Source organism: Hippocampus zosterae, chromosome 6, assembly GCF_025434085.1.
Source record: "Hippocampus zosterae strain Florida chromosome 6, ASM2543408v3, whole genome shotgun sequence".
Classification (NCBI taxonomy): Eukaryota; Metazoa; Chordata; class Actinopteri; order Syngnathiformes; family Syngnathidae; genus Hippocampus; species Hippocampus zosterae.
In genome coordinates this window covers 4564573-4578787 of record NC_067456.1, presented here as the reverse complement: position 1 = coordinate 4578787, position 14215 = coordinate 4564573, and the positions used below count along the sequence as shown (strand labels likewise).

The 14215-nt window shown below is 44.0% G+C and overlaps 1 protein-coding gene and 1 non-coding gene across 2 annotated transcripts in view; one reads left to right on the top strand and one right to left on the bottom strand.

Moving 5' to 3' along the window:
* Positions 1–2874: 2874 nt before the first annotated feature.
* The window catches only part of adgrv1 (adhesion G protein-coupled receptor V1), an 89354-nt gene continuing 78013 nt past the window's right edge, over positions 2875–14215 (bottom strand). The window contains exons 92-95 of the mRNA XM_052067342.1: positions 12460–12581; positions 9056–9241; positions 6263–6440; positions 2875–3284 (exon numbers count right to left, since the gene is read on the bottom strand). Coding sequence (XP_051923302.1) covers positions 3166–3284; positions 6263–6440; positions 9056–9241; positions 12460–12581 — 605 coding nt within the window. The 3' untranslated portion in view covers positions 2875–3165. The remainder of the gene's footprint in view (positions 3285–6262; positions 6441–9055; positions 9242–12459; positions 12582–14215) is intronic.
* trnai-aau (transfer RNA isoleucine (anticodon AAU)) lies at positions 3486–3559 on the top strand. The gene has a single exon. It is a non-coding gene; the product is annotated as a tRNA-Ile (tRNA).

The following is a 14215-nucleotide window of genomic DNA, read 5'->3' as shown; positions in this document are numbered from 1 at the left end:
AGCCCTTTTTGGAACCAATTTGGGGTTATATTTGTCCTAAGGATACACACAGTCACTCTAACATTCCCGTGTGCACAGCATCAACATGCAATTTTTATTTTTATTGCTTCATTTAACAACCTCATCCAGCACGGCAGACTTGTGATGAGCGCGCCTGCCTCATAGTTGACTCGAAAAACAATTGGGTCAAAAATGATTCAAAACTATTTGGGTCGTTTCAAACCAAATTTTTGTTCCGTTTTGCAGCAGCTCACAAAGTTGGGTCAAATTGACCCAAGTAGCAGGTGGGTCCATTTTTAACCAAATTTTTAATTTATTTTATTTATTTTTTTTACACAATGTGTTTGGAGTGTAAGGTTCTGTCGGGTTTGAATCTCGGCTTGAGGCCTCTTATTCCTCAACTTCTTGTTTTATAGGTGCAAATATATTTTTTTTTGGTCGTGTTGTTGTCATCTCTTGCGACTGCTGCAGTGTAGGACCCTGGCTCAATTTTTTTTTTAATTGCCTGGCCTTTGGATTGAGTGCATGCTAAAAAGCCAAGAGGTCACGTCACCTTTCAGCAGCCTCAAATAAAATGGAGGCATGGCAATCCTGCTCTCCAACCTGGCAGCGCGGAGGCGGTTCTGGCTCGGGTTACCTCCGGCAAGAATGAAAACAGGACTATGAAATCGTGTGTAAATTTAGTTTCCCTCTTTGCATTTGCTGCCATTTTTTCCCCCTCTTTTTTTCCACCCTTCAGACAAAAGTGTCAGCAGCATGAGGAATGTAGTTTGAGTACAAGCGCCATGTGCGTAGGACACGGATTGAAAAAAAAAATCCTCTGCACAGTACCACTCAACATTTTTGCACACTCCCAATCAAGATGTTGGCCCGAGTTTCTCTAGTTTTTAAAATGGGTTAACTTTGGCAATGCTTTTCTCGCATCTTTGGAGGCGAGTCTTGCAGTGGTCAAATCCGGTTTGCGCAAGTTTTCAACTCACGGACACAACGTCACAGGGTGCTGATTTGAGACATTCAATCCAGCTGCACCCTGACCACCGTGTTCTGGAGTTTGCGGCTTTTCCTACCGCACACACAATGTTCTCTGCGGAAGGTCACGTCGGGGATGCCAAAAAAGAACAAACAGGAAACATAAAAAAGACTATTATTCTCTGGCGCATTGATTCAAAGAATGTCAAACTGGGTTGGACCAGGGCTCCCATTGCTGTAAAAGCTTTTGAGTCAAAAGGTAATATGACATTGTTTCCTTACATAATGACGCTAACAATAGCTTGATTATCGTGTTTCCCACGCCCACACCCATGGATTGCATTTTGAACGTGATATTATCTTTGGTTTGGTTGTCATGACCGGTGTCACCGATATACTCTCACCGACCTCAACACTCGGTACGGCCACTCAACTGACTTAGCAACATGCAACAAAGAGCGCAAATTCTGCATACAAAGACAACAATGCTTGGTTGTGATTTTGTGGTGAGCGTGACGCGGTGCTTTTCAAACCACCTTCAAAAAAGTTTGCATCAATCACAACACTAATTATATTTTTGATTCAGCTCTTGTTTTAGAGTACAAAAAAATAATAATAATAAAAATACAGTAAAAGTCAGAAAAAGCAAATCACAATGAAAACAGTTAGCATCCATTTGATTCTAACTAAGATAAAGTCTCTGAAAAAAAAATTGCTCTATGAACCCCAGCATCCTTATCAAACGGCCGACTGTCCGAGAGAGATAAGAACGTGTACTGTACATCAGTCATCATGCAACTCCAATAAAACGCAACGCAATGGCGTGCAGGCCACGTTTGCGGCAGCATATCAAATTGAAGTCAATCAGTCCATTTGAAATGAAGACGAGCCGACTATATTGATGAGATCTCATTTTGCTGAACTTCTGGAAAAAAAAGGTAAATACTGTACATCTTGCTGGAAAACTTTTGCTAAGGCCGCAGATACCTTCATGCCAAGGGTTTTACAAATAACTATTCTTTCCTTTTACGTCAATACACTGTATGGTATAAAGCAGGGGTCCCCAACCTTTTTTGCCCCACGGACCGGTTTATGTCAGACAATATTTTCACGGACAGGCATTTAAAGTGTGGCGGATAAATACTACAAAATAATATGCTAAGAACTGCATGAACACTGGGGTTTTTCGAGATAAACACGAGTAGCGTCCAATTTGGCCGCAACACTCTGATCGCTGCGGTCTTAATGCCTTCAAAATACAATACAACATAAATTCAAAGTGCATAAAAATCTCAACTCACCCCAATGTTGAATCAGTGCGAGCGCCGAGCTTGATTTTCTGCAAGCGGGGGTCCCATCTCGGGGTAAGAGGAGACAATGACACCTGAAGTGTGTTATTCATGTCCAGTCTACTTCCTCATTTTGTTTTAGTTTCATAGTGTTTCCTCATAGTGTTTTAGTTTTGTCTCGAACTTACTTTTGAGGCCGCCGTCATTTGCGATCTCCATCAGTTTATTTTACTTATTTAGCAAGCTCAGGTGTTTTGTTTTTAGCGTAATCAGTCACGTGACGGAGAAGCGTGGTTTGACGTGTGTCAAGTGACACAGCCGGATGCAACGGAGAATCCGGTAATTTTTCAAAATAAAATATCTTTCGTATTACGAAATAAATACGACGGAAATAATGTAAGTTGTTATTGTGCGGCCCGGTATCAAATGCCCCGATGACCGGTACCGGTCCGCGGCCTGGCGGTTGGGGACCGCTGCCATGGATGACCGAGCCACAACAATAACATTAGAATGCTTCATTAGTTGTTTGTAATGTAAAAAAAAAAAAAAGATAATTTTTCTGAAAAAATATTCGTACCTAATTTACCTTCTAATTCTGGAAAATCCCAAACAAAAAACAGCCACACTTAAAATAATAATATTTATTAATAATGTTAGACAAACTCGATCACATTTAGTAGATTGCTACAAAAATTCCCAAATATCCACTCAGTCAAACTGCATCCTTTAATTTAGTACAACATTCCGATACAGGTTATCCATATAAAAGCAGTACAAATCATTTCAAAGCTTTTTATGAAAATGCTCTATCCCACATTTAAAAACGAAACAAAAAACAAACCAAAAAACATTTTAGTGCAAATCATCGTGGTATAAAAATACTGTTGTTTTACGAGGATGGGCGGTGTTAGAGGTGCGTGTCGGCGATGGGGATCCTTCGCAGCTCCACGATTTGGGAGCTGCTTACGCTACCCCCGTCGTGACTACCCGGGATGGACTCACTGTCGCTCACGGTAAGCCCGCTCCCTGAAACACACGGACACAGAAGTGTCATGGTCAAGCGACCGTAACAAAACATGAAATCATTCTCAGTGCAAACCTCACACTGCTTTAATCGGTTTCCTCCCATATACCAAAACAGGCCAGCTTTTTAAGTGAACAGTCCCTTAAAAAAAAAAAAATCCCTAACTTACATCTACTTTTTGGTAAAGTCAGAGGGGAACATGTGGCCGGTTAGCTCAGTTGGTTAGAGCGTGGTGCTAATAACGCCAAGGTCGCGGGTTCGATCCCCGTACGGGCCAACGAACTTTTTTTGTAGCCGTGTCTCGACGAGTAATATGAGATTGGGCAGTCAATAAATCAAATTCTCTTTGCCATCCCAACTTACTTGGTGACGACTCATCTATATTTATCGCCTGTCGCGGTGCTAGCTTTTTTCATGCACACAGTGCGTTACAGGTCCATTTTGAAAATCTTCAAAATAAATCAGAAAATATAATTAATACAATTGTCTTTATCAAATGACAAATTACAGGTCTTTCCAAAACATATTAAGAACCTGTCTGACTTTAATAATTGATGATTAATCATCATTTCAGAGAAAATGGGAAGCGCATCTTTTTTCCATGTTTGACCCAATTTATTTTGGGCTCAAGAAAATGACTCTCCACTGACCTTTGTATGACCTTTGTTCCTTATGTTTCACATGCAGCTTACCATTGAAAAAAAATACACATTTCAAGCATGTCCAGTTTCACAATTCCCAACGTCATCACCGGTTTCCTTTATTCACTGATATATCTGGAATCCATTTTAGTTAATATGCTTCAGATTTGAAAATGGAAACCGAATTGGTTTACACAAGCTTTGTAGTACCAGTACAAAAGAATGCCATTTTGTGCAAATCTTTTCATTTTTTGTGTATTTTGGCCAACTTTACAAACAGCCATTACAAATGTTTTCAAGAAATCTGAGGGCGATTGACAGCCGTCTTGACAGTCAACCGAAACGCATGCATGTGCAAAAACCTGCGCGCCTGAGCGGGGGTGCGCCACATGGACGATAAGAAAATGCTTTGCTTTCACAGTAAAAGCAGTACGTTAATGATCAGCCTCGAGTTTTACCGCATGCTGACGAGACAAGCGTGTTTACGGGTTGACGGGCAGCATCTCGACCTCGCCCACTTATGTAATTGTGATTAGACAATTATTTTTCCAGCTGACTCCCTCGCTCTGCTGGTCTCGACGCAGGTGAAAAGTTCAGTGTGACATGTGGCGGGGGGGGGAGGTGTTTGAAAGTCTCGGCAAGGGTGCACAGAGGGGGGGGGGGGGGGAACAGGAACTCAGTTGGGTTTCAACGCTCAAGTTCGGATAGTATCTAATTGGTTTTAACCATTGCCAGACATTACTTGCATGATTACTTCACATCGCTAAGGGCAGTTTTGGGAGAAAAAAAAAACTTGTCACAGATAGCTCGCCTTCATTTAATTTCAACGTGAACAAACAATTGTATTTGTGGAATATACGCGCGCATGACTCAAACGGAAACCAGGCTGACGGACAGGATGATGTATTACAGTAGAAGTAACATTCATAGGTCAACAAATTAGATGGAACGGAATCCATATTTCCTCGCAAGTGTTAAATATTCATTCATTCATTCATTCATCTTCCGAGCCGCTTGATCCTCACTAGGGTCGCGGGGGGTGCTGGAGCCTATCCCAGCTGTCTTCGGGCAGTAGGCGGGGGACACCCTGAATCGGTTGCCAGCCAATCGCAGGGCAAGTGTTAAATATTTAACCCTCTAATGAACCGTAGGTAATTGAGAAACAAAATATTCGAAACTCGCGGCGTGATGCGGTGCAGGTGAACATCATGAGGGGGGAAAAAGACCCCCACAACTGCAGCGACACAGACATCGTGAAATGGATGTGTCTCTGTCAGTGTGATTTTCGTGATAGGCGATTTTGTTATTTGACGTGACATCAGCCCCAATTTGGAAGCATTGCTGCGCGGCCCACACGTGTTGAAGCGCGGCGACAAGAAACCAGTTTGTTCACTGCAAATGAACGACGACGTGGCAACCGGTTGCTCGAGGGCGGACAGCGTTTCTTCTGTCGTTCGACAGCAAACCGACTTGGCCGCGACTCCTTTTGGGGATATTTGGACTCACCGCAAATAAAACGACACGATGTTTCTCTGTCTTTTATCATCGGGGAATGTCCTGAGGAGACGCTGAGCGCACTTAGCTTTCGCTGTCATTTAGCAGTGCTGAAAACGCCGTTCTCTCCGTTTCATCCATACATGCACGTATGTGTGCGTGTTAAACTTTAGACAGCATCCTTGAAAACAGATTTTTTTGTTGTTGTTTTAAATAGTGATTCTCAAAATGTCAGAGTACCACAAATGGTACGCGAAAACATCACTGAATTACATTTTCAAGCTTCGCATGATACGGATGCGGTGGCTTCGGCTTCTTTCAAATCCAGTACAGTTCAGTTAGATTGAACTTTTAACACCGATAATTTATTCATTTTGCTCTTATTGTTGTTCATTCATTCATTCATCTTCCAAACCGCTTGATCCTCACTAGGGTCGCGGGGGGGTGCTGGAGCCCATCCCAGCTGTCTCCGGGCAGTAGGCGGGGGACACCCCGAATCGATTGCCAGCCAATCGCAGGGCACACAGAGACGAACAACCATTCACGCTCACACTCACACCTAGGGACAATTTAGAGTGTTCAATCAGCCTGCCACGCATGTTTTTGGAATGTGGGAGGAAACCGGAGCACCCGGAGAAAACCCACGCAGACCCGGGGAGAACATGCAAACTCCACACAGGGAGGCCGGAGCTGGAATCGAACCCGGTACCTCTGCACTGTGAAGCCAACGTGCTAACCACTGGACTACCGGGCCGCCGTCTTATTGTTGTGAAACCTTTTATTTATTTTACTATTTTATGTTTTGTTTTGGATTTTTTTCCACACGGCGCATCGGGAGTCCTCACCAGTTTTTAAGGCAAATATGAGGTCATCAAACTCCTGGGACTCGTCATCGGCGGTGACCAAGTTGGTGTTGATGAAGCCGCCCTCAGCGGGGTAAGAGCCCATCACCGGACCGGGCTTGAAACCGCTTGTGGGCTGAGTACCGGTCCTCAGCGACGTGCGCTCCCAGTCTGCCGACATCTGGCAAAAAAAGTCAGCAGGCGCGTTTTTGTAATATGCGTCGTTATTTAGCAGGGACTTGATTCAACATAGAAAATAGGGATGGGGTACAAATACAGGTTGAGACTGGGTTACACACACACACACACACACACACTGGGTCAGTGGCGCTGTCATGTTTCTGTGATGAGTTTGGGTCAGCCAGAGTACACACGTCGTTCAAGCACCCCGAAGGGTTAAGAACAAGGCCACAGTGAGTTCATGGGGTGAACGGGAGGTCACGTGAGTGTTAGGAGTTTTAGCGGGTTAAACTAGCAGCTAATAACTCAAGCACAAGACAAAACAGACGAGTCTTAGTGGGGGGGGGGAAGCGTCCAAGTCTTGTACTGTAATCCCTTGTAGCTTTAGCCAAGTTTGGATTGGGGTGGCTTTGCACTTAACTTGGATTTTTTTTTTTGGGTGTCGATATTATTCCAGGAAAAGTACGTCATAAGTTTGAACAAAAATCCATCCATGACTTTGGGAAAATGGCAGACGACACCCTGGTTGCCAATCAATGGGAGGGCTTCTTTTCAAATACTCAGCTTGACGTTTTACGGCAATCCATAAACTTGCTTGACCTCCTCCAGGTCACCACACCCTCAGGTTGTCTTCCTGCGTCTAACTCATCGTCTCCGTTCCACCCGTTTTTCCAACATGGTTGACGGTGACTGAAGCGGTTCTGGCTTTTTTTTTTTTACTTGTATTTACATACAGAAAAGCTTACTCCAATTAGCCATGTATTCACATCACCTTTGTTCACGTGGACTTTTCTTCGATTGATCATTTTAACCAAGCTTTCATGTGCTTTGCGGGACAATACTGTTTGACATGGTTATACTATGTCTCAGTGGAATTTAATCAGATCAGGTTGTTATTTGTTGCGCTTCACAGTGCGATTCATAAAAACACTTTTTTATCCACAATACTGTCGATAATGACACCGTCCTTTATGATTTTTTTTTAAAAATAGATTTTGCTCTCGTGACTACTTTTCCATTTGCCCCTGGTTTGCTCGGTTTTCCATTTCAAAGCAGCATCACAGGAAACTGCAAAAAACATGCCACAGTGAACATTTCAACCAAAATGACACATTCTAACACACGACGACACTGAAGAACAACAAGGGTCTCCCGTATTTGCTCCGCAGCAGGAAGACAAATTGTATTCAAGATGGGACGGAGACTATTTTCTTTTTTTTTTTTTTGCATGTAATCATTTCACTCCAATTTCTTTCCCAGCTTCGAAATACCTGCAAGTTCTCCTCGTCTTGCCAAGTGGTGTGCGGCTCTTATTGCTCTCAAGCTAAATCCCGGAGAGGCGAGGAGTGTGCTCTCATGAATAAAACAAGATTAGCGGATTCCCGTGAGTGTAGTGTAGAGTGTAGGGTATTCTACGCAGGCAGGCTTGAGGATGCGGAGTGTTAAGAGTGAGATGTGCTTCAAATGCAACAACATCGCACGGCACTGCCATGTGGTTATAAGAGTGACGTTGTGCAAGATGCGTGGACGGTGACCATTTGGCTATGAATTGGACTGTGGCGTAAATGTTTCCAATGCAGGACGGAGCACTCAGGTGCTTTGAGAAATATGTGAAGGAGGAGCGGTGATGGGCACCCGAAGGCATGGGAAAGAGGGACTGGGAACAAGGGGGCACAAGTGGGGGGTCATTGAGAAAAGAGAGAGTAGTGGAAGGAGCGGTGACGATTCCGTGAAGAAATTTAGTCAAGAGTCACACCAATTCTGATGACATTAAGTGACTCACGTCTTGATGGGATTTTATGGTAAAGTTACAAAAATACAGGAAGCGTTATGGGAATAAGTTTGAATAATGAACTTAAAATGACCGTTTAATGATGGGCAGGGCAATAGAGTCATAGCCACGTATGAATTAAATTGAAACAGGAATTCCATATTTATTCATTAGTCATGTTCATTTTTAGAAGCTGTCATGAAGCAGAAGAACGTCATGAGCAATTTAGGATTACAATCTCTCAATTGGACATTTTGGACTTTGACTAAATATTTTAGAATACTTTAGTTTTAAAAACTGCAAGATGACAAACAAGTCATTTTCATTAAATTTAATATTCAGTCAAGCTTTTTTGTTTTTGTTTTATAACAATAGTTTCCCCCCACTGGCAAGCACAAACTTGAGACGCAAGCGCTGTAAGGTGGCAGTGACACAACGATAGCGGTTTGGCAGCCACAATCAGCAAAATATTCATCAAGGAAGATGCTTAAAGCTTTTTATTACCACTCCTCGTTGAAATGTACCGTCAAATTAAACATATAAAACAAAGCTTGTGTATTTAAAACAGTCACACATCTTAGCCTTTCAGTAAGCTAGCTTCATGCTAACACCAAATAGCATCTACGATTGCGTTGCCCGTCTCTCTCCCAAAGTGTGGTGGGAGAGGCTGCGGCTCACGCCAAAGCCTAACAGAAAATACGCGGATGGATTATTTCCGTTGAGATGATTTCCTACACAAATTGACTCAAAGTTAGACGTCATCCGGCATCCCAGAATGGAACGTGTGCACCCTCCGAAGTTGATGGGAGTGGCAAAGAAATGGATGTGAGCATTTGTGTGTTTACCTCTTCCATGGCACTGATGAGGTTTTGTGTTGATTTGTTGATGTCAGCCCCAAAAGTTGTCGGTCCCCCTCCCTGATAGGTGGAGTCGGGACCGTCATGGCCACTCATTTCTACGTTGTAAGTGGCTTTTGCAGGCCAACACAGCTGGTTGTGCATGACAAAGTAGACCGCAAACACATACAGTCCCTGCGAAGCAAGCGAGGGAGGAAACACCCAATTAATGGACATCAATTCATTTATATTGCTTCATATAACTTCTGTTTATGACTGTTGTCGTTGTGTTTTTTTTTTTTACTTTAAAAGCTTCACAGAAATAAACATCTGTTCAAGCAGTGCTAATGGACGATGACTTCATCATTGGGACATGACATCATTGCCGCTGTGGTATTTGCGCTTCCACCACTTCCGCAGCATTACCAAACCCTCCTGGTCAAACAGTGCCAGGATGTGAATTTCCCCAAAACACGGGGGTGCTAAATACTGCAAGACCATCTTGTATTTCACGACACCCGTCACTGGGCGATGACTGCAGCTGCAGACATCGATGAAATGCTTCTGGGGGTCAGGAAGAGGAAAGTTTGAATAAGCATGCAGACAGGTGCATGGGTGGTGAACGCACTTCTGTGCGGTTTGCAGAACGTTTCTGCCGTGATTTACTTTTTCTATCATTTGTTATGCCTGATTCTAAAATTGAATTAATTTAATTTTTCCTTTAATTCCACACAGAAACCTCCATAATAACATTTTTTTGTTGTGTTCATTATTACCCAATAACATTACAACTACAAATGAATAGAAGTCCACAAACAGCTGTTAATATTTTAAAAGTGTCTCTGATTAAACCGCAATACATTTGAGATGTTCTAGTGGGCTTTTCCTGCCTTTTAGCGTGATCAAAGTAAATAATTGGACATCAATTTCTTTTCATGACCTTCAAGCGAATTCTACGGTTTTTCCACATGCTCTCTGCCTGAAAACATTTGTCAAGGTTTGTATGTCGCCAGCGGTGAATGCGGCTCCGGCGTCATAAAAGCAACATGGGTGCTTAAGCACAGGTCATTAGCAGCATACGCGGCGAATAGGAACAGGCTTTAACACGGGCCGGTTATGTAAGGATGCCCTGATCAGTGGCGAGAACATGGCCAAACAGAACAAATGAGAGAATGAAAGGTGGTGGAAATGCAGTTAAAACGTGGGGGGAGGGCAAACAAGTCGATAACATATATGAAGCATAAACCAGCTGGATGCCATTTTGACATTTGAAATGCTTAAACACCACCGCCGTAAAGGACACGCCCAAACATCACTTTACGCAGCTCCTTTTCCCTGCAACGACTCTCAAGCTCACGGAACGTCATCGTTTTAATAAAGACACAATTTGTACCGCGTATAATAATTTGCGTCTCTCGGTGCAGATAATCCCCGATCCTATTTTCTTATAAGTGGGGACAAAAGTTGAATCAAAGAGAGGCACAATTGAATTGTCAAGTAGTCAGGTTGCAGCCCCGGCTGACATGAACGATTGGTTGCGATGGTACAATGAGGTGAGTCAGCAGGCGCTCAAGAGGGGAAGGGCTGCTGGGATTGGGTTAGCGTCTCCTCATTCGGTCTGTTGTGTCACAGAAAGGGAGCAGTAATTGAGACGGATCGAGGGAAAATGGCAGTGAAGAGGTAAAAGGGTGATGCATGCCTACTCGGTATCCGACTGACAAAAGAGTCCCGCCTGCGAGGCAACACACACACACACACACACACACACACATAATGTGCAGATGTTTATTGGCACTAAATAAAAAAAATGCTGGGAGGTATGTGGTGCCGCTCACAACACCGAGAGTAAACACGGAAACTTTTTAGAATGGAAAATCCCCAGCGCGATGCAGAGGAAAAACAACACCCCGGATCTAAATAGAAAACAAGACGGTGTTTGTTTTGCTCTGTGATTTTCTTTCTATTTTTTGGGCGGGGGGAGGGGTGATTGAATCATTTGTACAGCTGCCTTTGCAAATATAATAAAGTTCTGTTTTATTTTCTAAACTGAGTAATTCAAAGCTCACAGTCATGTAATGATGCTTTACACGACTACAAACTAGAATCCGAATTACAAACAAACAGTGGGACTATAAGATAATATCTCAAGTTACCCTTTTCCATTAAAAAAATGCACATCCCATTAATCTGTTCCAAACAGCCCCCCAAAAAATTTGTAACATGTTTTTCACAAGACAACTTGCAGTCAATTGTTCTTGGAAAGAATTACATAGTTTTGAGCAATTTTTTTTTTTTAATGCTGCTCTTTCTGGTATGCGTACCGTCGCAACCCGGGCGCGGTATAATACAGACAAAGATCACTGATAACCACTGCAGTACTACTCCTTAGAAAAGTATGCCTGTGAATGTTGTCATATTGCCTGTCTAGTTGTGTTGCGCCACTGATTGTGCCCAAATATCTATCGTTGAAACGGTTACGCCGCAATGTTGATGCTATTCGTTAGCTCACCAATGGCATCTAATAGTTTTGTTCAACAGACTTTATTAAGGCAAAGCTAGTGCATGTGGTTATTTTAAAAGACACTTTGCATAATTACAGGGTCCATAACAGACCTCCGGCTTCAGTGTTGAAAGCTGGTAGAGAATGGGCAAGTTAAAACATCTTCTAAAATGTGACATTGTTTCAGTTGAGGAAAGTCACATCAGTGCTCCAAGAGCAGAAAATGCTCTGGGGGCGGGGTTCTCCCTGGCAAACAATGACCTTTGCCTTTGAGGAGCATTGTTGGCCAGAGAGAACCGATTGCACGACGTCACTGATCAGATTAGCCGTCTGCAAGCTCAACATCGTCTGTTAGCATTGACGTCATCGCTCACTCTCCTGTGTTGGTTCCACCAAAATCAATTGACTTTGGTGCCACACTGTTGCCTTTAGCACATACATGTCCCATATCCCCAAGAGCTACCACACACACACTTTTACAGGCTCATTACGCCAGCACCACAGTGACGAAAAGAGACTGGCCGAGGAGGTATATTTTGTCACTCGCAGTATTTTAGCTTCGGTGAATTTGAAATTTTGAATTCAGTATGCACATATGCAGGAAAAAAAGATGCAATTGTCTATTGCATAAGAAGACAAACAAATGGATTCTGACAGTTTAAACATTTTGATGTGTTTCTAAGCGCGTCAATTGATGCTAAAACAACAATAAGTTTGGAGGCGCCTCTGGAAATCTCCGGACCCCCCCCCCCCCCCACCCCCACCCCCCACCCCCGCGCAGGCAATTGCCGTTTGCCTAGTCCATCCCTGACCCGAGTCCTCCACAATGACCCGCATTCACAACTCTTCACAATATTTGTATAAATAAATGAACAGCTAAACAAATATTCTAGAAGCAGACTAATGAGCTCACCAGCAGGCAGTTGGAGATGATGTAGAGGACAAGCATCCACATGTGCTTGTAGCCCATATGAAGTCCTGCCCACAACCACACCAGAGAGACGAGCAGGAACAGGTAGAGGACCAGCGGCACCTCTGGAACGCAACGACAGAAGTGATGGAAAATAATTTGAAGACGTTGAATACAGTACATTGTGGAAAATGTTTTCCCGATGAAAAACACCTTGCCGCATTTAACAGTGTTGCATAAAGAGCTAACGACGAGCAGAACGACTCGAGAAGCGTCCCCCAAAGCATCATTAATGAGAATGCCTCTTTTTAACGAGGAGTGAAAATGTCCCCGTGTGCGGAGGAGACGCGGGCCTCTAAATTTGGTGAACATGCGAACATACTGCACCACCTTAGATAAGCCTTCGTGGAGCACGAAGCCATTGCGTGGATTTGAAAGTGACCTTGCAAACTGTCCAAAAGCGCTGTTGGGTCAGCAGCCCGTGTGCAGAACAGACCGAACGCTTGACTTCACAAGTAGGGTTGAAACACGGGGCCGACGTTTCACTTAGGTGCCACTCCCGCCATCTTCTCGTCAGCTTCTTTCTCTCTCTCCGCCTGCGCGCCGTGTCCCAGCGCAAAGTTGCCTTTCCTCCGTCTGTCTGGCTCCTTCCACACCATCGCTTGTCTCAGGACATTCCTGAGTCTTTCTCCTTCGCCGCCTCCGTCTCGTTGGACGTTCCTGTTTCCTTCTCTTTCTCTTTGCACAACCGTCTCGGTCGGCCTCCTCCCTCACCGACTGTCTGCCGGCCACTTTTGAGTTCCAACCGTGTAAGCACATTCCAAAGCTGAGCTGGAAGCGCGCTCCGACAGAAGAACAGCCAAGTTACAGTCAAACTGCCAAAGTACAAACTTCTTGACTTTCGAGAAGGGGCAACTTGGGGGTCCACTATCATTGTGTGTACGGGTATTTAAATAGAGCGGGGCTGCAGTTGGCGGTTGTTTTAATCATCGATTAATCTGCCGATTGTTTTGGCGATTAATAGACAAATTGGATAGCAAAAACATGTTTCAAATTCTTGCCCTGCGATTGGCTGTCAACCGGTTCAGGGTGGCCCCCACCTACTGCCCGATGACAGCTGGGATAGGCTCCAGCACCCACCGCGACCCTTGTGAGGATAAGCGGATCGGAAAATGAATGAATGAATGCTTCAATTTCCATCAATTTACTAAAAAATAAAGCAGACATGATTTAAAACGGGGGCGGCCCGGTAGTCCAGTGGTTAGCACGTCGGCTTCACAGTGCAGAGGTACCGGGTTCGATTCCAGCTCCGGCCTCCCTGTGTGGAGTTTGCATGTTCTCCCCGGGCCTGCGTGGGTTTTCACCGGGTACTCCGGTTTCCTCCCACATTCCAAAAACATGCTCATTGGACGCTCTAAATTGTCCCTAGGTGTGAGTGTGAGTGCGAATGGTTGTTCGTCTCTGTGTGCCCTGCGATTGGCTGGCAACCGATTCAGGGTGTCCCCCGCCTACTGCCCGGAGACAGCTGGGATATGCTCCAGCACCCCCCGCGACCCTAGTGAGGATCAAGCGGCTCGGAAGATGAATGAATGAATGAATGAATGATTTAAAACGGACTGCAGAATATACACTTGACAATCTAATTCTGATTCAGTTCCTAGTTTGGTCCGTAACAGGTCAGAAACGAGTTTAAAAAAATTACTTCTATTGGTTTCTATTCTATTTTATTTTGTGCAGCCACTTGAGGAAATAAAATGGA